The sequence below is a fragment of the Lampetra fluviatilis genome, chromosome 18 (assembly GCF_964198595.1).
Source record: "Lampetra fluviatilis chromosome 18, kcLamFluv1.1, whole genome shotgun sequence".
In the NCBI taxonomy this organism is placed as follows: domain Eukaryota; kingdom Metazoa; phylum Chordata; class Hyperoartia; order Petromyzontiformes; family Petromyzontidae; genus Lampetra; species Lampetra fluviatilis.
The window spans coordinates 308,871-332,588 of record NC_136292.1 but is presented as its reverse complement, the minus strand read 5'-3'; the positions used below and the strand labels follow the sequence as shown (position 1 = coordinate 332,588).

The following is a 23,718-nucleotide window of genomic DNA, read 5'->3' as shown; positions in this document are numbered from 1 at the left end:
ACGCAGCGACGTGTAGCCAGCCCCTACTGAATCCACTGCACGTGTAGCACAAAAGGTAATAATGTCGGGAGAGAAAAAACGTCTAAAAATTTCCCGCCAGCAAATTGCAGTTAATGCTTTCAGGTTTCGCCGTGAGTCTCCTGGCAATTCTCAGATTCTAGAGTTACACCTCATAAACACTCTCTCCTTTTTCAGCAGCAACCGCGGGAGTCAGGAACGGACCATGGGGACATAATTGCCGTCTACTGATTGTGCATTATGCAGGTGCAAGTGCCGATTTGAGGTTTTTTTTGCGGAGATGGGACAGCTGGCGGTAATTAGGCGACCGACCGCGCGGTGGGCACTGTTGGCTTTGTGGGTGGCACACCTCGAGGAACACACGTGTTTGCAGCATGCTCCACTCACAAACTGCTACTTGTTCGCCAGTATTGGTCTCTGGCGAATACGAAGAAGGAGACGTAGCGCCGCATTTGTGTCTGTGTGGTGTGGTGTGTAGTATCTTTGTTGTGTCTTTGTGTGTGTGGGGAGCGGTCGTGTCGTGGTTAACGCTCTGCGCTACGGACCCGGCGACCTGAGCTTGATTCCTGCTCGCGGCCAACACCAGTGACAATAATCTGGAGCCGTCCTGGGTCTCCCCTAGGTAAACTCAGGCTCAAATGAGTACCTGGTGCGGTGTGTAAACATCACTGGGTAGACAAAGGCGGCCAGACGTAGTAATGGCCACACCACCCCCTTGTGCGTTGTGCTGGCCTTAATAGGTGCTCGCTAACATCACTTGCCCAATAACCTCTGTATGCTATATAGGGAATCTTTGTCTCTGTTATTTTCCGCTCGTAATTTTTGTTATTTCGACGGACTTGATGTGCGATCGCAAACCTACACTGACTAGTGCGGGGAAGTATGGTCAAACAACCCCCAGTGACTGACACAGTGGGGCGAGGCCTTCATCAGTCATTTGACAATGGCTCAATCATCATTGTTATTCATGCGTGATTTCCGTAATTTAAATCACACCAAATTATATAAAGCTTTCTGCTGCATGTCCACAGGAAGTCTGAGATAACTTATCAGAGCTGTTGCCATTGCGATCTTCTAGTCACGCACGTTTAAGTCTAATACCCACTTTCCTTGAATGTTTAAGTTGCAAGCAAATAGTTAATTTGGATTTACACACATTAGCATTTGTACATGTAATTTACATGTCATTTTCAAAACATTTACACTGAAATATCACCCGCGTGATTTGACGCATCTGTCATGAGTGTAACAATCGATGTGATTGTTGCCTGCATATCGTCAAAATCCTGGCCAAGTCACTCCCAAGCTTTCGTAAAAGGCGGTAATGGTGTAGCCATGCAATTGCTACCTTGTGCCACTGCTGGCAGAAGGGTTTCCACTGAAGGCACCTCAGGAGAGTCACTCTAGAGGGTGTTTTGGTCTACTCTTGCAAGCTGGCGGGATATCCTGGAAGAGGTGGGAGTACCCACACTTTACCCTGACAACTGTGGTGTCATCATTGCTACTGCTGGATGGACAGAGGTGGAAGCGAGGAGGGATAAAAAACAAAACTTACACCATCGTTTCAAATGCCACAACGGGAAATCCCAAGCTTCCTTGCCAAACATTAAAAGTTAAACCCGGCTCCTGGGTGCCGATCAGAGTCCAAACATAGCACGTGGCTCGATGTCGACTACCCCAGTCGTGGGTTCGATCCCGACACTGACGCCTGTTGTAGATTTCGAGTTTGCATGCTCTCCCCGTGGTTGCATGGATTTTGCTCCGGGTCCTCCGGTTTTTCCCTCTATAAATTTTGCACGTGATAAGCCACTTCGTTGAGCTATCATTTGTAGCCAGGTCACTACTGAAAAAGAGCTATACAGCTCATTGAGGGTTAGTTTATTGTTTAGTTTCGGACATTTGTTATGAAACCTACGAGGCTTTGCATCCTCATTCTTTAAAGATAAAACAACAGCTAACATTTCATTGAATACGAATCAGTGCCAATACACGTTGTGAAACGCACTAAATGTACGTGTAAATTGGGATATGCAGATCACAGGGCTGGTGGGTCGATGCTTTGAGGTCTGGAGTTGTACAATTCTGTATAATAGAGCATCACATTCCAGATGATTCATCGTTTGTTCCCTGCTGCTGCTGCATGCTTATCTGCATAACAAGCAGATCTTTTTTTATTTTCTATGCATGTATGTTTGTTCAGGGATATCAACCGATTTTAATGAATGAGAAGTAATCTGAAAGCTCATGAGATGAAGGTTACACATTTTTATTACCGCCCCTGACAGTGCTTATCCATTCTATAATTTATAATAAACCGGAATATGATTGAAGCCCCGTTTAAAAACTGTCCAACGAATAATAAATGTGTATTGGGGTCAGGAGGTTCTTACAGGGTTCGGGTACGTGGAGGGTGAGGTTCCGAGATAAACTTTTAATTAATTTATTTAATACACCGAGATCATGGTTACAATTCCCTATTTTCTTTATCAGAACCGTTGAATCTCAGCGGGCTTACCCTAAAACAACGGTGTATAATAGTGTATTTAATTTCCACATGCACACAGTTATTGATGATGGACCAAGATAGACTATGCCTGACGGTCACATCAGACAAGGAATTCACCCTCTACTGTCACCACCCACATTCATACTTCATTTCTGCATCTACTTCATACCTGTCACGGACTCGAATGTAAACCGATACGTATTTTGGTAGGTTGCAATTCGACGTTTTCCTTTTCTCTCTTTGAAAATGTTATGCAAGGGCAAATACCATTTCACACAATGCATACACATCACATTTGTTTTCTAAGAAATACATTCTTCGCGACATATTCAGTCGATTATTTAGTTGTGCTTGCATAACAATTATAAATATGTTTGCGCGAGAGGTGGAAAGATGCATCGATGATTCAAGAAATATCTGTGCTCCTCATCCAGCAAGTCGAGTTGTTTAATTGGTCACAGCTATCATCAGTGGTGAGTGACAGCTTCACCAGCTTGGCCCCTCCCCCTCTACCTCGACTCACCACCGAGCTGAATGATGGGAGGCCTTCATCCAGCAGTGGATTGCCAGAGTCCTGAAATATATAATTACTGAGTAACGTCAAAATTATGGCAATGTACATTGGACTCACATCGTGCTCTTAATTATCACTGCGCTTGTCAATAATTGGACTTTCAAAAACCAAGTGCTTTTACGACTTTACGTGAAGCAACCGCCATATCACAAGTTTCCGCCGTACAAACGATAGCTCCCCCTGCGTGCTCCAGTGTCTCTGTATGTGTAACATTGGAGATGAATCGCGATGATATCCAACCGAACACAAGGATTACGCTCACACAGAACAATTCTGCGGGAACTAAAAATGGCCAATTACTTGCAGCGCTCTTAATTGTCGGGGGGATAATTCCAAGCAGGGCAAAAAAAGGAGAGGAAGAAATAAACATTTCCTGCGGGCAATTTGTAGCTGTGTGGTGCACGTGTACGAGCTGGAAAGTCGGCAGCTACCGCGATTGGCCCTCAATCGGAGAGAACAAAATGCTTGATCCACCACCAAAACACAGAGAGAGAGAGAGGAGGGCCTTTCTATTCAAGGACACGGCAGCGTAATGGCTGCCAATAGATTACCCCCAGAGTGCGAATTTCAGCTTCATGGCAGGTGTTGCTTTGTTCAGCGAGGCATTTAATTGCATTATTTACCACCCACTGCATCTCCGTTCATGTGTGAGCACCGATGACCAGTTTTTCTTCTTGTTTTTTTGTTGTTGTCTTTGTGGTGGGGGCGGAGAGGAGTGGTTGATGTGAGGATTGTATTTAAATGTGGAACGTTTGCATAGGTTGTTCGGCGTTGCATTACCGGCTTTTTTCCCTCTTCGTAAGGTGAAACAACAGTGTATCACAACTGACATTATTTCACTTATGTAGTATTTGTACGCATTTTTGTAGACATTAAAGCCTTCTTATCTATGCAGAAAGTTAAATGTTGATTGCAGTTATATGCTTTTAATTGTAATCCCCGTAATACTTTTAATTTGAAAAAATACATTGAAATTCAAATTAGTAATACAAGTAAGTGGGATTGGACAGGGCATGCCACTCATAGGGATGATGGCCGATGGTCAAGACAAATCATCAAGGAATGAATGCATCTGAGAAGCCGTCCACTGAAGAGAATGATGAATCAGCTCGTGTGCAGACACTAGGTGGACTATTACTAAAAACTAAACTATTATTTTTTTTATCTTACCAGGTAAGGTCCACTGAGCTATATAGCTCGATTTGAGAAACGACCTGGCGACAAATGATAGCTCGACGAAGTGGCTTATCACGTGGACATTTATAGCAGCCAGATACTCTAAACGCGTATTTCCAAATATGGAGGGAAAACCGGATGACCCAGATAAAAATCGACACGATCATGGGGAGAACATGCAAACTCCAAATATACAGGCGTCAGGGTCGGGATTAAACCCACGACCTCCTGCATACCAGGCGAGGTAGTGAACATCTTGCCACCACAGGATCGTGGGACGTAGCGACGGCTTTGGGAGACCTTCATTTAGCAGTGGATTGATCATGGCCAGTGATGATCATGATGATGAGTATATATATCCTCTATTCAATCGATGAGAGAGACCATCAACATAAAATGTATGGTGCAAGAGGGACCGCAGGATATGAAGGGATGAGTGTGGGTACAGAGGAATAGTTGTGACATTGACGCTCACAGAATACGCGGAGGTGCGCTCTTGGCAGTCGCCCAGCGGTTAATGAATGGCTCCGTTTGAGCACACGCCTGCTGCCAAACATCACGTGACGCTCAGCTTGTGACCATCAGTGGTGTGTTTACATTTTGTAAATGTAAACATTTGTTTACATTTGTTTACATGTTGTAAACACACTCTCAGTGTACTTGTTGATGTATGGTCGCATTCACTAGTCACGTGGTGATTCACTCCGCTCGCAATTCGATTAATCGTCATGACCCGGGGTCACGATTCGTTCCAGGAATCGATGTTTGATTCTCGTTTACAGTTTGATTCTATTGCCTCTTGTTGGCTGCCGGATTCACGTAAAATCATGATTAATTCTTACACACACGATTCGGGACATTTTGTATCGTAGACATAAGAATCAGTTTTAAATCAATGTATTGTCACATCCCTGGAGTCATTTGCATACAACAACTTAATTCCCTTAGCTCCTATTTATATCGGTGTCAATTAAGGGACATTTTCACTTGAGGTGTTTGCATATGTATTTTATGAATACATAAATAATGCGTTTGTAAAAAAAAGAAAACACTGGCAGGAAAACGATTTCTAGGAAGAAAAGCCGGAGCTTATTTGCATTGCTATAAAACATTGCAGTAGCATGTGCTGCTTTGGGAGAGATGGATTATCCTTGTCTCATTCTCTATCGCGCGCTTTCCATATTTATATGTAAAACAGAATGGGCCATAGCGATATCTCTCTGTGGGCAGAAACTAGAATATCTTTGTGATATACACTGTGCAAATGAAAGAATATTGTGTAAGCAAAACACCTTATCTAGACAGTCAACGCAGGCAGGCCGCATCGAATCGTGGTTTGGGGTGTGGGGAGGAACGTGCAGGGTATGCCGTGTGGATTGGGGGGAAGTGGGGGGGGGGACCCCTCTAAGAAGTGGTACATCCCACGGATAATTGTCTGCATGGGTGGTCCCATAAAGTCAGATGCTTGACTTAACTATGGAACATTCCTCATGTTTGCAGGTGTCCTTTGAAATCTGTTTATTAACATTAGTTATGTTCATGTTTGTAGCATAAGAGCCACAAATGGTGTATGCCTATTATTTAAAATGAAACATTTTATTTTTATTTTTGAAATCATATATCTCATATAGTAATTGCTATGCGTTTCTTGATGTAGAATGTGAAATATAAACGACATTAAATGATCCTTATGGCGGTACCCCGGGGTACCAAATAACACAAAATGGCCGAGGCATTTAAATGTTTTATTTCTGGGACACTATTTTTTCCAGGGGTGTACTTCACTCCGCGACTGGGGTACCAATCAATCCGATATCTTTGCTACTCCGCGATGTTGGAACGCCAAACAGCATAAAAAAAATCCGCTATCGAAAAATTAAACTTTTAATAGCGCATCGTGTACAGCTCGTCGGGATGAGTCGATTGCCGCATCGACGACCATCAACAGACTAAAATGACTGCATCACATTGTGCGAGAGCCGGGGGACTATGGTACCCCGGGGTACTGCCATGAGGTTCATATGATTCGGGCCGTTTTGAAAAATTTGGCTGTGATATTTGCCTAATTTGTAGAACTGTGCCACTGGTTAATGCGACTAAAATAAAACAAATAATCCTCCTCTGTGCACTTGGGCTGCCAACCATGATCACTCCCCTGAGATTGGATCTCATGCCCCTCTGCAACCTGTTCACAACCGCAGGTGCCAGTGTGTCTTGTCTCTCATTTTCACAACGGGTTCTCACCTTTCCTTAAGTGAATGGTTTTGATCGGTTTTGCAGATTATTTTGCCAATTTATTCCCAATTGGCATGACATCAAATCGAATGAATTCTTCGTATTACTGCACACCAATAGATGATGGAGGATATATAGCAACTTATTATATAACCCAAAAGGATGTTTTTGCTTACGTATACTACTGCATTCAGGCATATGCATTCGTACATTCAAAATAGTGTCAATCAGAGCTGCATATAATTGTATTGAGAATACTCTTCCGTGCCATACTTGACCTTGCTATCAGTGCAATCGCCTGTCACAGGCATGCGTTGAAATGAGGACTTAAGGTATGAAGAGCTAGTGATGCTACAAAAAAACAGATCTATTTGTTTTACTTGTATGCATGCAATTAAATTTTGGTGATAGCAAATCATGTCTTGTAGGTCAAATATCACTAAATATATGAAGCACACACATAATGTGTGTTTGCAATTGATTGCAACATGAAATAATTTTCGTTTTATAATCGTAATTGCGTGTTTTTTTTCTTTCTAAATGTAGATTTATATATTTATTTTAATTCCATAATTATTTATTTTAACCACTTTAACAAGCTTGAGTCATTGAAGTCCATTGCTTAGGGAAATGAGGGCATGACTAATTCTTAAATATACATTTACATTGTTTGCTTCAGAGAGTACAATGTGTCCATAAGTTGGAATTAAACATGCTTCAGAGTTTGTTGTTGCCAGGCATCATACGTAAACGTGACCTGCAATGAACGCTTTCATTTGGCAAAGAGGGGTCCTCTTATCTGGGATGAAAATGGCTTGATCAAATGTCCTACAGAGAAAATTATCCTGTGGGTTCGCTAAATAAGGAAGTACAAATTGTGTGATTTCATGTCATTTTGGGTTGGGTGAGAATGTAGCATTTGAAGTTTTTTTTTTAATCAGGTGAAGCCCACTGACCTATATAGCTCTCTTTCAGAAGCTCCCTGGCCACAAATCATAGCTCAATGAGGTATACATGAATTGCAGCCAAATACTCCAAATGCATGTTTCTAAGTGTGGAGGGAAAAACCGGAGGACCTGGCGAAAAATGCACGCGACCACAGGGAGAACATGCAAACTCCAAATATACAACAGGCGTCAGGGCCGGGATGGAATCCACGACCTCCTGTATACCACAGATATCTCAGCACAGTGATAAAAAAGCATGTTCCTTCATTTTCATGCAGCCTGGTGATGGCTCAGCGGTGGAGTGAGCCACTCGCGATGGGGAGACTTTGAGTTCATATTGTGACTCAGCTCATCATCTCACCGCGGTCAATAAAATAAGCAACCACTTTGTAGGGAAATCAACGGTAGTTGTCTTTTGAAAGACTCGTCCCCATCCAGATGAGGTGGCACTACCTCAATGCTTATTTGAGCAAGAATTCACTTTGACTGCACTTTCATCTTTAATTCCTATTTAAACTTCAGGGTGGCATTGCTTTCGTTTGCCGATGTTTGTATATTCTGGAGAAAAATACCCCTTCATCAACATGCAATGCTATGCAGTCATTTCTCTGTTTACAAAACATTGAGTACCTGTGCCACCAAAATAAAATGTAAATACTGCCTTTGTGTCTCAGCCTTCACAATGCACAGGTCTTCTTTTTTTTACCAAGATCTCAATGAGATATCCCCGGCGCCATATACGGTTTCCACCCCAGAATGTAAAATTTTATTTTTTACAATACCAGAACAGGTAGATGAGAATGGTAGCCCTAACAGCCAACCGTTTTTTTATTAGTATTTTGAATCAGAGAAGAAAAGAATCGACTAAACATGCCTGAATCAAAGTGTCAAAATTAAATACATTACTTGGTGATGCTTCGTTGGCAGTGGTACAGATGACACAAGTCAAACTGTCTCCATATTCAAACGAGCATCATCAGGTGGTTTTCAACTTGATCGTATGTATGTTGAACTTCTTTTGCACCATACATAGCCAACCGTGCTAATTGGAGGTGTGGGGAAGGACAACAAACTAAACACAAAAAGCAGTTGAAAACAATTTAGTTTTAAATCTAGATTTAAAAGTGCATCGCATCAGTGGCTTCCTAATATCAGAAGGATGAGTATTCCAGACAGCCGCAGAAGCGCATCTAAAAGTGTGCGATGCAGTGACCGTCTTTTCTTGATGGCTAGCCAAAAGCTACTGCTAGGATGACCAGAGTCCGTGTGATGGTTTAAGCTCCTTGACGAGTTCAGCAAGGTGTTGTGGTTCATTTGTGGCAAGCACTTTGTGTGCAATGAGTGCGACCTTAGAATGTATTCATTCGGCAACTGGAAGCCAATGCAGCTCGGCGAGCACTGGACGGACATGGTCGGATCTTTGCTTTGGGGCCCTAAACCACCGGTGGAAATCCCAGGCACTAAAAATCCCTCCTCTTACCCACGCCCACGTCGCCGTCCACTGGCAGAAGTTATTCCTCACTCGTAAATTCCCGTCGGGGCACGGATCGTGGTGCAGAAAGATACTTTTCAGGTGGGCATATGCATCCTATTATCTGCACTTGTTGTCAAAATAACTCTTCCCCAGCCACTGTTTTTAACATCAGTGGAACATGATATCAGAACTGATCCTGCCTTCCCAATCCCCTTCACCGAACCGCACTGACCAGCGTGGTGAATTATGGTAGAATAAACCCCCATGACTGACATAATGTGTGGTGACTTATCGCATTTGTGGATTGAGGATGGCTGGAAATATTCACATTTAATCTGTGCCATCATCGGCGAGTAATTGCATGCTGCAGCTCTGGTAGACTGCTACTAGGTGACTTAGCCATGGGTAGATGCAGATCATAGGATGCATTTGCCTCCCTCCTTGGGTTACTCAAATTATCCATAAAACAATGCAAATAGACCAATTCTGAATGACATATCCATGGATGAATGGGAATTTTAGAATGCAATATCTGAAAATTTCCAGATCATGTCTCTTATCCATTAATTATTACTTGTCTGGGTGCTAAAGCTGTAGATAATGTAGATAATTACCATGGTTGGAAGGCTGTCTATAGCATGACAACTGTTGAAAGGTTTCCCCACAATGTAATAATCATTGTATTAATCCTGTAGGGATGACGGGCCAATTCCTCCCAGGGTTGGATGACACCAGTGGGGCAGCTGGAAATTGGCCTTTTAAGCCAGTCGTGGCAGAGTTAGGTCACCACACACATACACACTCGGTCTACCTATTCTCTATTTTCATAAGTTCTTATAACCTTGTTCAATTTAAGAAACATATAGACTCTTATCTATTGTGGAGGCTTATCATTCTGGACCTGAAGGGCTGAAAAGAGAAAAAGGAAAATATCCTTAACAATACTTACCAACTCATTATAAAGATTATAAATTGCATACAACCCCTCCCCCCCCCCATTTCCTCCACCCAAACAGGCTTGTATGCACGTTGAACTTCTTTCACACCGTACGTAGCTAACTGCGCTTTTCAGTAGCGTGGGGGAAGGACAAGCTAAACACAAAAAGTGAGTTCTGAAGAAATTAGTTGAAATCTAGATTTGAATGTGCATAGCCCCACTAATATATTTATCCACCAGCCAACGAATTATTCAGCCTTCAACGGTGCTGCTTGTCGCTGGGCGCTCGTCATTTTGGGCCTGCGCTCAGCAACTGTGATAATCGTGGCAAATAAAAATAAAATAAAAATGTGCGAGTCAGGTGCTCGTGCCACAGCGCCACCCTGCCCTTTCCCGCAACCCACACGATTCAGGCTGTCAGGCAGCCCCGGTTGGCACGGGGACTGGCATTCGTCTGTTGCAGTGGTGTGGCAGTGGGGGCCCATGTTGCCGGCGCCCCAAGCCCAGGCTTGTTCCCTCTGGGGCACTCAAATGAGTTTCTCACAACACTCACAGTCGGCTTGCTCTCATTTGCCAGGAAGCTTTTTGTGAGATCCTGAGCTCGGCCATGCTCCTGAAAAAAATTATATATTCATTTCTCTGTTGATCTCTCACCAACTACGCCCTCATACCCCTGTGGTGCGCCTGTCAAAATATATATTTATATTTAAAGAAATAAAATCTGTGCAATCTTACACCGTGTTCTTTCTGCTGCAGACGTTGGAGATTCTATCCCTGATATTCGTGTTTTTCCTTCTTGCGTTGAGCTTCTGTTTTTATACATTTAAAACGTTGGTACATCTTTGCCCTTTAGCAACAGAAAGCAGATCTCTTCGACCAGCTGGTGTTGTGTGATGTGCAATCTGCTTATGAGCAGCACCTAATCGCCTCTTTAAATCTCGCTTTTCAAGTTTCATCCCAAAATAGTCACGCGAATTAAAATAATAATTATTGACAATCCCTTGTCAAATTCACTGATATCCACTGCTGGACGTAGCCCATGGCTGCATACTTCACCGCGCTGGTCAGGGCGGCTTGGTGAAGGGTGGTGGCCAGAACTAGTTCTGATATAACTCGCCACTGATTTAGCACTGGCCGGGAATCAAACTCAGGCTGCTGGGGTTCATAGGGCCGTGAGCTCGCCACTGCACAATCATTTCCCCATTTTATTCTCATGGGAACTGTAATAAACCACTCACAATTATCAAACTCTCTTGTCATTTCAAGTTTGGCTGCTATACCTGCTGGGCACTTTGCCCATCCTAATATAAATTTTGATCCATTATTCATTGCCACGATGACATGAAACCACAGCTGTGTGTCCTTGGAGGCATAATGACAAATGAAGCATTCCATTCTTTGCATCCAGTACCAAGATCTCATTAGTCTCCATTCTTATTACGAAATCGTATTTTTTATACAAACATACTATATTTATAAATATGTGACCTGCTACAAGGCAAGGCTTAGGAGTTGAGGCTGAACTAGATTGAACTGATCCGCGATTCTTATCCTGAAAGTTTAAAGGCATGCATGACTCATGGTTATATATGTACCATAAGTGATATTTCAGTAACTCATACAGGCTGGTGGTAGAGCAGTGGCACAGTAATTAACGTGTTGCACTATAAACCCAGAGTTGGATTCCCAGCCATGGCTGACATCAGTGGTGAATAATATCTGAACTGGTCTGACCAGCACTGACCAGTGTGGTGAAGTATGGTCAAACAACCCCCAGTGACCGACACGGCGTTGGGAGGCCTTCATCCCGTTGGTGGATTGAGAATGGTTGGAATCTATTTTAATATAGGTGGACGTTTAACTTTGCAATATATATTGTTATGAACCAATCACTGGGTTAAAATTTATAAGCGGTAAAATTGGAGTGGCGGCAGACTGAAGGGCAGCCTGCCATTACAGTCTTGTATTGCCATACTAAACAAAAGGCAATTTAGAGCTGAAGGATGATGAATGATTTAATGACTATGCAGTCATAATCACAGTTTCACATGGATTTATGTGTTTGCACGTTAACATTTGCTCTTTGGAGGCAGCGGAGATGGCAAGAGAGCGAGAGAGTAGGGAGGTCCCTCAGGGCACATACATTTGCGTATCAATGGGAACGAGCGCTCTCGCGGGCCTTGCCACATTCCCCAGCGCTCATACGAGAAGCATCACAAACTGCGACACGCGTAAGCGTGTGTACAGATCAGAGGCAGATGCTGTTGATGGCAGACGACTGAAACAGTTAGATTTGGCTCGTCAATCACACATGGTGCAGTTACAAATGAAAAGGCATGCGCTGAAAATTAATTATTTCTGATGGGCAGTATTATAATGAGAGATAATAACAATTATTAAAACGTGTTAATAATTGTTCCCACGATAGTTTAGCTGTCATTTGGTGCGTGATCTAGTTCCTGCGGAGCATTCAACTTCATAGTTCGAATCCCGGTTTAGGTCATCTTAGCCTATCATCCCTCCAGAGTCAATAAAAGGAGTACCGCTTTGTTGGATGTCACCAGTGGTTGTGCTTATAGATGGACTGGTCCCCACGATATTAATTCTGAATTGTAAGCCCCAGTATTTGCAGGGGATCAATTACCCAGTGGTTTGTGCACTGTGCTAAGATCCCAGTGATCTGAGTGTCATTTCCAGTGGCCACGGTTAACATCGATTGCAAGTGGTATCTGAACCCCCAACCCGCTGCCATTCACCAACCCATGAACTGACCAGCTTGGTAATGCGTGGTCCAACAATCCCCATGAACAAACACGGCATGGGGGGATGGGGGGCGGCCTTCATCCAGCAGTGGATTTACACAGGGCTCTATTATTATTATAGTTTAGGGTTGCTAGAGAATGTGATCAGAGATCAAGTCAAGCGATCCTTTAAACTCTGCGTATATATTTGCTGCTATTTGTGTTGAGATTACTGCCATGCTCACGTACAAGGGAATGCTCTGTGGGGAGATTTCGTGGCCGGTTTATCTGTGGACAATCGGCGCTCTCGGTCAGTCTTAGGCACTTTGTTGCCGCATGAGTCTGGCTGCCTGGGATCAGCATGGGGCAGGTTCTGGCTGGCGTGAGCTCATTCTTGCGTGGCTGGAGAGCTGAGAGTGCCTTCGCTTGGCTTCGAATTGTGCTTACGTGCAGCCTCCTCGGAGCAGAACGAACGCTAGGCAATCAAAACCCAACCTGATGAAAGTTCCTTTAAAAAATATATTTTGGAAAGTGAAATGCAAAGAGAAATAATTTAGAAAGAATACGGGTATGCGTGCAGGAGCCCAGGTTAATTGTTATGCCCCAGAACCACGAGGGATGGCCACAGGCATAGGGGGGGCCTTCATCCAGCAGTGGATTTATTTTTTGCTGATAATGACAATGATGATAGATAAATATATAAACAAAAGATACCCCACTTTAAACCCATTGAAATTTCGACAGCAGAATGTATCCCTGCCTATTCCTTGAGTGCTTGTTGTTTTAGTATTGTTGTTTTACCATTGCCATTTATTCTTAGAATTGTAAAATGCCCGACAATATTTGAACCTTATAGTGGGACCCCGGGGTCCCGAATAAACGGAAGTCAAAATCGTTATTAATTTATTTATTTTTGGCGACTCTGTCCCACCGCGCACACAAACGCCACGACCCACCTGGCGCGGATCGTTCTTTTGCCATGTCGTCCAAGCTCAGCGAGGATGAATGCGCAGAAGAAACTAAACTTTGATTAGCGCATCGTGTAGAGCTCACGGAGAGGAATAGAATGCCCTGTCGTTCGCCTTCAACAGACGTAAAATGACGTCACTACGCAGTTAATGCGAGAGCCGGGAGCTTATGGGACCCCAGGCTCCCGCCATAAGGTTCAGTTGTTTGTGATTAAACCTGAAGCCAGCAAAGCTGGCTATGCTTCATCCCAGGTGTCCCTTTTTAAAATAAAAAAATACTCCTGAGGTCTCACAGGACTCTTTTCTGCTTGTAAACAAATGAAGGTTGTACGTCTGATATCAATCTAAGCAGAGGTTGCCGATCAATTGATTTCACTTGCTCCGACCTCACTGCATGGCTCTGAACTGCGGATAACTCCTTGTCTCTCTGCGTCATTGAGCGCTGTGTTCATGTGAAGGGGACCCACTCAATAACCCAGGGCACGCATGAGCTGTTTAAAATATTGGGGCTTGTGAAGTCTCCCGCTGTATGTTGGCACAGGTACGGCACTACTGGCGCAGACAGAAGAGAGAGTTTTTATTTCCGCCGTGTTGATCGCTTTGTCTCTCGGAGAAATCCAAAGCACTCCGAGTACTCTTCAAGTAAACCTGGGGAGAGGCCCGGCCCTCGATTGTACGCAGAACACCCTGCATGGACGCACACTTTCTGAGCACTTCCAACATTTTAAACTCGACTGGTCCCAAAGGTTGGGTGAGGGCCAGTTGATGATTTTCACTTTATTTAGAAAGTTATGATAAACAAACGGGTTGTTCATAATGCTTGCTCTTTGGTACGAGCCAGCCCTTGATGTAGCCCGATTGTGTTGCCTTGCTCAGAGCAATAGCACTCAACAATAATGGAGCAGCGATGTCCTCCTCTGCTCTGGCATTGTTAGACATAAAAAAAACAATAACAATGACACATACCGTATTCTTTGCATTTTAAGACGCTCCGGAAAGTAAAACACACCACAATCGTGTCTTTGTGCTGAACTTCTTTCGCACCGTACACAGCCAACCATGCGAAAGTTATTGACACCGTACCTAATGTCAATAACTTTATGCAAACCTGGTCGCCACACACACATGCAGACACTCACCGGAGTAAAAGAAGCATCCTCCAACTGCTTTAAAATACACGGGGAGGGAATGGCATAAAAACCCGAAGAATACAGTTCATGCATATAGCTAACCGGTCAGACGCATACACACACCCGAACACAAGGCAAAGAACCCCCGTATATCCTTAACATACTGTTGGGGCAAGTGCTGTAAGCGAGCACCTGTGAAGGGCTCGCATGGCACACGAGGAGGTGGATGGCCGGCACCACACTTGACCGCCTTTGTCTTCCAAGCGGCGATTACTTTTACACACCAGACCAGGTATTAATGTGAGGCTGAGTCGACCTAGGAGAGGCCCAGGACCGATTCCGATAATCGTCACTGTTGGCCATGAGCAGGAATCGAACTGAGACCGCCGGGGTTCGTAGCGCAGCGTGCTAACCGCTACACCACCGCTCTGCACACCCGAACACACGCACAACACACCCCCATGTGCGTGCACATGCACAACATATACATGCGCGGACACCCACATGCAAACAAAGAGGGACTGTGGTTGGTCCCAACCAGCTTGCATAACCGGACGGCTCTGGTTGGACCAGTCACCCTTGGCTTGGGCCAACCCAGCCATGCCGTTGAGCTACCAGCAGCCTCCTCCCACAGCGGATTGTTGCGTCTCGTCGTGATGGAGAATATTAAGGGGGAGGGGGGGAAAGTAAAAACGGAGCCTCCTGACATTCGCGGAATTGATAACTTTCAGACGGGGGAGCAAAACATAAATAAGACATCTGCGCATCATCAACCCGAGCTTATCTACCCACAGCATTCCTCAGTGACATCCCGCTTCTGAAAGCTTCAGCTGCTCACGCCCCATGTAAGATCCATCCTTGTCACGTATTCATCGGATTCTCTTGTGCGTGTCAGCTCGCTTCATTGCCATCGTATGACATTATTAAATAATAAGCCCATTACCGAACGTTGTAAAGGGACGCTGTCTCGGTGTGTCATGGTTGGCAGGCTGCACCTGCAATCTCCCTGCGTGGTAATTAAAACAAGTCAAAGCAATCGGTGTCTTAAATGTGCCTACCTGCTGTTCACACAGCAGTGTATATATGTGTGTGTTTGTGTATATCGTTAGTGGATCAGCAGGTGGTGTATGGTGGGGTGAAGTGCGGGTAATCTCACCTCTACCAAGATGTGTGGCTAGCATGGAAGAGTAGACCAGAAATAGCCTCCAGAGGTGCATTACCGGAGGCCTTTCCACCAGCAGTGGCACGAATCAGCAGTTGCAGGACTGCACCTTTCCATCTTGCCTACGAATGGTTAAAATCTCTGCTGGCTGCTGATTCAAACGTCGGGTGTTAGGAAGATGGGCAGCGTTTGGCTTCATAACATGGTTACAGAGACTTTATTTCCCCCTCGTTCTCGGTCTCTTAAGCAAGCATTTCATATCGGAAACATTTCAGACATCCTGCGAATGAATGCTTTACGTGGCACCGAATCGAGAGCTTGAGCCACGACATTTAACCCGTACAAGTGCGGTCGAAGTACATACGTTGTGCCACCCCCTTAAATGTCTTGTCACCTCGTGCTCCGAGTACACCGAAGTCTGCGTCTTTAAAAAAAGGCGTGAGAATGCGCTGTGGTTTTAAGGGGCACCACCACATTAAAGGGGTGTGCAGTTTGTGTGTTGTTTTTAATGCAACTGGATTTACGCGCAGGAATTCTGCAACTCGCTTTTGGTTGTCATCTCAAGTAACCTCTAGAAGTGAAGAAACCGGTTGTATTATGAACGCTAACCACAGTTTACATCCGGTCTGATTTAAAAAAAACAAAAGATAAAATTAGCAGTTGTTTAAATAGTCACAGTGACGCATCTGCCGACAATGTTACGCAAATAAATTGTCTTAGCAACAGTTGAGTCGCTTATTGGTGATACTGCATTGCCATGATTTCGCACGCACATTACGAAAGTCGTGTGTAGTCATTAGTATTAGCATGGCATGACACAATTACTCTCAAAACAGCACCTCATGTGTATGACTTAGGATGATTTGGAAAGTTCTGGAAATGCTCAATAACAACATTGCTAAATGATATATGGTTACTATACTTATCGTGTGTTCATAAATGTATTTTATGAAGATGAAAAGTGTTGTGAAAGTAATGATTCTCAGGAATGAACCATGTGGAAGTGTAGCCAGGGTATTACCAAAAGCCTCACAGAACAGCGCAAAGAGAAATATAAATCATACAAAGCAGGTTGTTAACATATCAGCATGTTCTCTGACTTACAAGACCCTCTGGACTATAAGACATACCCCAAACTTGTGCTCGGTGTCAATAAAGTTATTAAAGATGTGGTCTCACAAAGACAGATATACACAAAGCTACTGGATTATAAGATGCACCCCCAATTTTTATTTTAAAATACGTCTTATCGTTCAGAGAATGACATTAGCAATAAAGGTATGTATGTGTGTTACACTTTTTTCGTATCGTATGTAGCCAACCGTGCTAATCGGAGGTGCGGGGAAGCACAACAAAAGTAATACAAAAAGCATCTTTAAAGAAATTCGTTTTCAATTGTGAGGTGATGAGTTCTTTATTTATCCAGAAAAGTCTGGACAAATTAAGTCTCAAGGACTCTTTCTTTCATAAGGGGCTTACTCGGGGGTAATTGGCCAATTCCTTATTGAGTATTTTTGGGCACAGGGAGGAAATTGAGTAAGAAAAAAATATTGGAGGTCCTGCCCTAGTTGCCAACAAATGTAATATTAACACTTGGCCTTGTGGCATTAGCACTGAGTGGTTGACCCTCTGCCGCTGTGGAGCGAGCTCGTTATAATAATATTATTACTGCACTTTCTACCCCCACTGGACAGGAGATGGGCTTTTGCCACGCGCGGTGAATTAGTAAATTTATTACACGAACCAGTGGCACCAGGTGACCGCGTCGGCTGAAAACCTGGGGCACGAAATCCACCCCACAGCTTGTGAAGGTTACCGCTGAGCGCCATGCCAGGGTGGCATTGTAATTCATACTTTGGGTGACCCTACGTCCCCGACGGTTTCGCGGAACTACTTAGAAACGCGAATGCCACTTCGAGTTTCCAGATGTCAAGTTGAGTTTCAATGCCACGAATAAAAAAAGGGGCACGGTCGAATTGTTTATACCTGGCGCCGCACTCGCACTGTACGAGCGCATTTTCATCGACGTTCGTTTACAATATATTTTCATGCTTTTCAGTCGGTGAACTTGACATCTCTACTTCAGCACTGGCTTTCTTTCACTTGTTGCTATGCGGAATTCCCGTTTGTAATTATGTTATTTGTGATTATTATGTTATTTACAGCCCGTGGTCAAATCCACTGCTGGATGAAAGGCTGTCCCCCCGCGCCATGTCAGTCACAGAGGTTGTTTGACCATACTTCACCACGTTGGTCGGTGCTTGTTTGTGAGGGGGTAGGTTCCAGGGCTGCAGGGTTCAGATTAATGACTCGCCGCCGTGGACGTTAACCGTGGTCGGGAATCCAACTCGGGTCGCCCGGCTCCAGCTTCGCTCGTCAGCTGCGGTCTTTAGTCGTCTTCACATCAAGACGTCGTTCTTGGAAGATGCCGGAGGAGCAGCGGATTACTCGGAGCAGTTTCCAATTAAGTGTCACCCACCCATACTATGCCTATTAATGACGCATCTAATACTTCTGCTGATGTTTGATCTAATGAACTATATATATAATGATACAATTCTCTTGACTGGAATCCCTTCGGGGCAGGTTAGAACATGCCTGGTTTTGTTGCCATACCAGAGGAATGTTTCCTGTACGTTATGGGAGAGGGCTCGGGGCGGCCCTCGTTGATGTTGGCTACGAGAATTGGCCCTTTGGCTGTGTAGGAATAAAGCTTGATAATGATTAACGTGAGCTGTGCCCCCCTCCCCATACCTCTGATAGTTTTTTTACCAAACGCCAACACTCATTTGACTTGTTTCTGTTGGCAACTGAAGTAAAAAAAAATGTTGAAAGGCATTTATACAACGACTAATTGCATAATTGCTTGGCTTTTATCGAACTCATATTTGTATGCACGTTTATTTTACAGTGATTATGATGCCTCCTGATATTTTATGTCATTTCCGGCGTTATATATGCAAACAATTATGTTCACAGCAGTTTATCATTATTCTTGACAAACTGTGCTGTCCTATGAATAAGCCGATGCGTCAGTGTTGTCCTATTGAACAATTGCCTCTTAATGCCATCATAACCAAATCACCATCATCATCATCATCATCGCTTTTGACCATCGTCATCTCAATACTTATTTCCACGCTCACACTGCCACCAGCATTATTATTGTGTGGGGTGAGCCCCAAGGTGCAGCGTGTGCGTGTGTGGGGAGCAGTTCTTGCAGCAGTTAGCGCACTGCTCGACGAACCCGGCGACACAACTCATTTGTCCACACGGAGCCTCCCCTAGGTCGTTTCAGCCTCCATTTAGTCCCTGGTGCGGTGTGTAAACATCACCACTTCGGGAGACAAAGGCGGGCCGGGCGTGGTGCTGGCCACCCACCCCCTCGTGTGCTGTATTGGCCCTCATAGGCACTCGCGAAAGAGCTCATACCCCAAAGTCTAGGAAGGCTCAATGGGGGATTTTTGTCCTTGTGATGCGATTGTTGGCAAGCGCATGTCGTTTGTGTGTATGAGCAGACACTAATGACGTTTGTTTTCTGCAAATGACACAATGGTTATAAATCATTGTACCAGAAAGCTATACCTGTGAATAATGAGGTGTGTCACTGGCTGAGGAGGAAACAGATTTTTTTAAAACCCACCCGACAAGAATGCACTGCACGCATGAGATGCTGAAGGCCAAGTAAAAATCCCTCCATACCGTAGCTGTCGTAAGATAAACACCGGCGTGATTCGGCAAAGCATAACCCACAGGCCAAGCAAGCCCGACCTGACTACAGCTTGGCGTCTCCATGAAACGTTTTCTTTCCCGAAAGCCAGCTTTTGTGTAACCTATCTGCCCTTGAGTCATGCGAACATTAGAGTGGTTTTGAAATGAGTTACTCATTTTCTGTTTGCGTGTTTGCATTAATTTGATGTAATTATTGCTGCTCCCCGTACAGAATAAGTAATGTTTTAATCATACATTAAGAATGCTCGACATTCATTAAGGTCTAAGAGGCGTGCAGCACAAAATATGGGGCGAATTGGAGTGTTGCAGCAGAATTTTGTAAAAAATTGAATTTGACACCACGATCAAAATGACGAGGAAAAGAAAATCGACCCTTCGACCTGTAGCCAAGAACATTCTGAGGCAGAGGATGTTGAAATTTCACAGAGCTCGTAGTAACAGACGATACGCACAGTTAGACAACCATCATTTTCACTTACGCATACCATACATACATTTATTTACTTTATTTTTTTATTCAAGAACCCAAAACACAGACATCAAAAAGGGAAATGCAGTGTCACGAGCGCGTAACAAACCCGGAGCGAGATACCCTCAAATGTGGGACCGATTGGAGGAGCTTGTAATTACAATAATGTATGAATGTGAAGGTGACGGGATACAAATGTGGGTTGTGAAGACAGTATATAAGCAGCAATGTAATGTGTATCTGGTCCAGTGTTTGAGAGGAAATATTTATACTTTGACACTCAAAATGAGCATCACGACTGGTCGAAGGTATTTCATAAATCCATTCACGTTGTGGCAGTGGCCCGTGAAAATCCTGCAATTTGGCTGATGCACATGAATGTTAATCATTTAAACTGGCATATTTGATGGAGTTTTTGCGCGGCGGTGAGCTTGCTCGGGACGATGAACCCAGCAACTGCATTCGATTCCCAGCCATGGCTAACATCGATGGTGTGTGATATCTGAACCAGCCCTGGGCCTGACTGTTATCCCCCACCGTTAATACAAAGACAGAGATCCCCAATATAGGCTTTTTAGACTGTTGGGGCAAGTGTTATTTGCGAATATCTATGAAGACCGGCACAGAAAATGGTGGTGGCTGGCCACGAACACCGTTCCCAGCTGCCTTTGTCTCTCCCTAATAGGGTGTTTCCAAATCACAGCAGGTTCTCATTTGAGGCTGAGTTGATCAAGGGAGTGCCCAGGACCGGTTCAAATATTCTTTCACTATTATTGGTCGTGAGCAGGAATCGAACCGTGATCGCCGGGCTTGTTAGGCAGCCCACGAACCGCTGCATTACCGCTCCCATAATAAGCACGCATATCCACAAGCACCAAAATTATTGATAACATTCTAATCAGCAGGGTAACACCTCAAGATGTCAGTGGCGAATAATATCCGAAACAGTCTTGGTCCACCCCCCTCCCCTGTTATCACAAATCCCGAGTGATCACGTTGGTAACGTGTGGTCGCACAACCCCCACGACTGCCACGACACCGCTGGGCTAGCCCTCGATCCAGCGGTGGATTGAGAAAAGGGCTGTAAATATTAATTCTCACAAAGTGGAGCGCAGGCTTTTGGATGGGAGGATTATTTTCAAGAGCACTCGGCACACACTGTCCTCTGCGAGCACACAGGAGAGAGGCTGTGAGTGTTGTTTGTATTTTACGCAACGCTGGCGTTATGGCGTATTGGGAAGGACCGGTTTGGTCGTATCATTCCACGTGATGAAGCTCGCACTGCAGGATTCCGTGCTTCCATTGCATGCACACGCGGACTCGGTCTGATGCTCCGATAGCATCGCTGCTTGCTTGTGCTTTTTTTTACTTTTCATAAAGTAAACCAAAATATTTTCCCCGCAAAATGTTGTATTATTTTAAACAAAGGCAATTATATGTCGAAGCGAATGTTTGCGCCGAATATTTTTTTTTTACATGTGCCCCTTACACGCTGAAAGATGAAATATATGAAAGTAGCTTTTAGAGGTGTATATTTTGCATCTCAATGGCTCTCATAAACACTGTCATATGTAATGGATTTGAACACGACGAACTTGTATTTGCATCCACCAAACCCTGATTTCCCCAAATACAAAAAATCCAGCTCAAACGTGCAGGTGTGGGGAAATAAAAAACGTTCCACTCTGCGTTTTTTTTCTGGGTAAGGCAGAGTTATGGTCATCACGGGTTAAGTTGTCATTCATGGTCCCCTTTGCATTTGCATCATTTTTGGTTCAATTCCATCTCTCTGCATGGCACTTGAAACGATGGGACAATTTGTGGTGAGTTCCCCTGGTTGCTGCTGCTCCCCCAGCAGTGTAAATGGCCACACCGCTGTGAATCAATGGGCAGGCCGCATGGCGGTTGGACAAAGCGGGGCTCTAATACCACCTCTACCCAGGACGTCCGTCCCGCATGGAAGAGTAATGCCCCGGCACCGTCCAGAGCGGTCCGTCGGCGCCACAGAGGCCCTCCCCGCCAGCTCCGTTCTAAACCGTGCCTTGACGTCGCAGTGCCGCGCCGGGGGGTCCTCGCTCGAGCGCGTCTAAGTGTTTTCTTTGCTCTCGTCTCGCAGAGGGCGTACACGCTGATCCTGGAGGCATTCGACAAGGACACCCAAGCTGCCGCGGCGGCAGGTGAATGCATGACGCCAACATCCGCCGGCGCGCGCGGTGGCGCTCGCTCTGCGTTACCTTGAAATCGTCGCGAAGGAGCGTGCGCGCGCGTTAGGGTCAACATGCCCGCCACGTGGACATTAGCATTCAAATTGCGTTTTTGAATGGACGCGACATCTATTAGAGTAATTTTACATTAACTTGTTGCTAAAACTGTCACCTTGGGCTAAACGGCACTCGGGGGCCAATGGAGCCTTGAGAAAGCGTGGCACAGTGTCGCCGCAAAGTTTGAGTGCTCGATGTGCCCGGCAATGGCATGATGTCGTGTGACTGAAACGCTGGGTAGTGCGTCATTAAAAATGTAAATAATCAAGCGTGGACGACCGCGTTTAGTCAAAGATCCCCCTCCGTTTAGCATTAAATTGGCTGTTAGGGCAAGTGCTGTTAGCGAGCACCTATTGAGGCGGGCCCAGCACATGAGGGAGAAACGATCGTGTGGTCAGCACCACACACCGTTCCCTTTGTCTCCCCAGTGGCGATGTTCACACACACTCGACCAGATCCTCAATTTAAGGCCGAGTCGACTTAGAGGAGATCCAAGCCACGTTAAGTTCGGTTGCTATGGGTGTTGTGCATGACAGGGAAGGGTAGCACGGTATTGTAAACCACGACACTGCTGCTGCTCAAACAACATAGCATCGTTTACAATTCGACAAACAACTTTTATTCGGCTATATTTCGAGAAAAACAAAAACAATAATTTGAAGTTGTCTGACATCCGCAGATTTAACCGAGGTTTGAGGTGTAAACACATCCGAGTATACAATTGTGGCAAAAACCTGCATTCGCCACAGTTGTTCCCCCCACCCCTTGTCGCGACGATGCATTGCCACACACGGGGGGGGGGGTCTAGCGTGGGCGCTGCACAGGCGAGGGGTGTCCACTGTTTACTTTCGAGAGTTTCCTTGAGCTGTGGGGGCGGGCGAGCGGGGGGAGGGTCAAGTGGGGGGGGTGGGGGGACTCCACTGTCGGTTACGAAACTGCCCTCGGCAGCTCACGCACCATTGGGGTAACCGATGCCTGATGGTCCCCCTTTGCCCGCAAGCTCTCCAGCTCATGCCCCGCTGCCCCTTAACCCGCTGCAACCTCGCCGGCCTGTCCACTCAACAACTCAACAATGTTTTGTTGTTTTCCAGGTACGGCCCACTGAGCTACGTAGCTCTTTTTCAGAAGCGACCTGGCTTCTGAAAAATGGTTGCTCAGCCATGTGGCTTATCTTCATCATCATGTGGACATTTACAGTGACCAAATACTCTAAACGCTTGATTCTAAATGTGGAGGGGAAAACCGGAGGATCAGGAGAACATGCAAACTCCAAATAAACAGGTGTCAGGGTCGGGATCGAACCCACGACCTCCTGCATACCAGGCGAGGGAGATAACATCTAGCCACCACGGCGCCCCCACTCTCCGTCCCAACCTCTTTGCTCAATT

The 23,718-nt window shown here is 45.0% G+C and overlaps 1 protein-coding gene across 2 annotated transcripts in view; it reads left to right on the top strand.

The window, feature by feature from the left end:
* The window catches only part of LOC144937049 (protein jagged-1-like), a 119,333-nt gene that overhangs the window by 14,131 nt on the left and 81,484 nt on the right, over positions 1 to 23,718 (top strand). For both annotated transcript variants that reach the window (XM_078864284.1, XM_078864283.1), the window contains exon 3: positions 22,186 to 22,246. In XM_078864284.1, the coding sequence (XP_078720410.1) occupies positions 22,186 to 22,246 (61 nt within the window). The remainder of the gene's footprint in view (positions 1 to 22,185; positions 22,247 to 23,718) is intronic.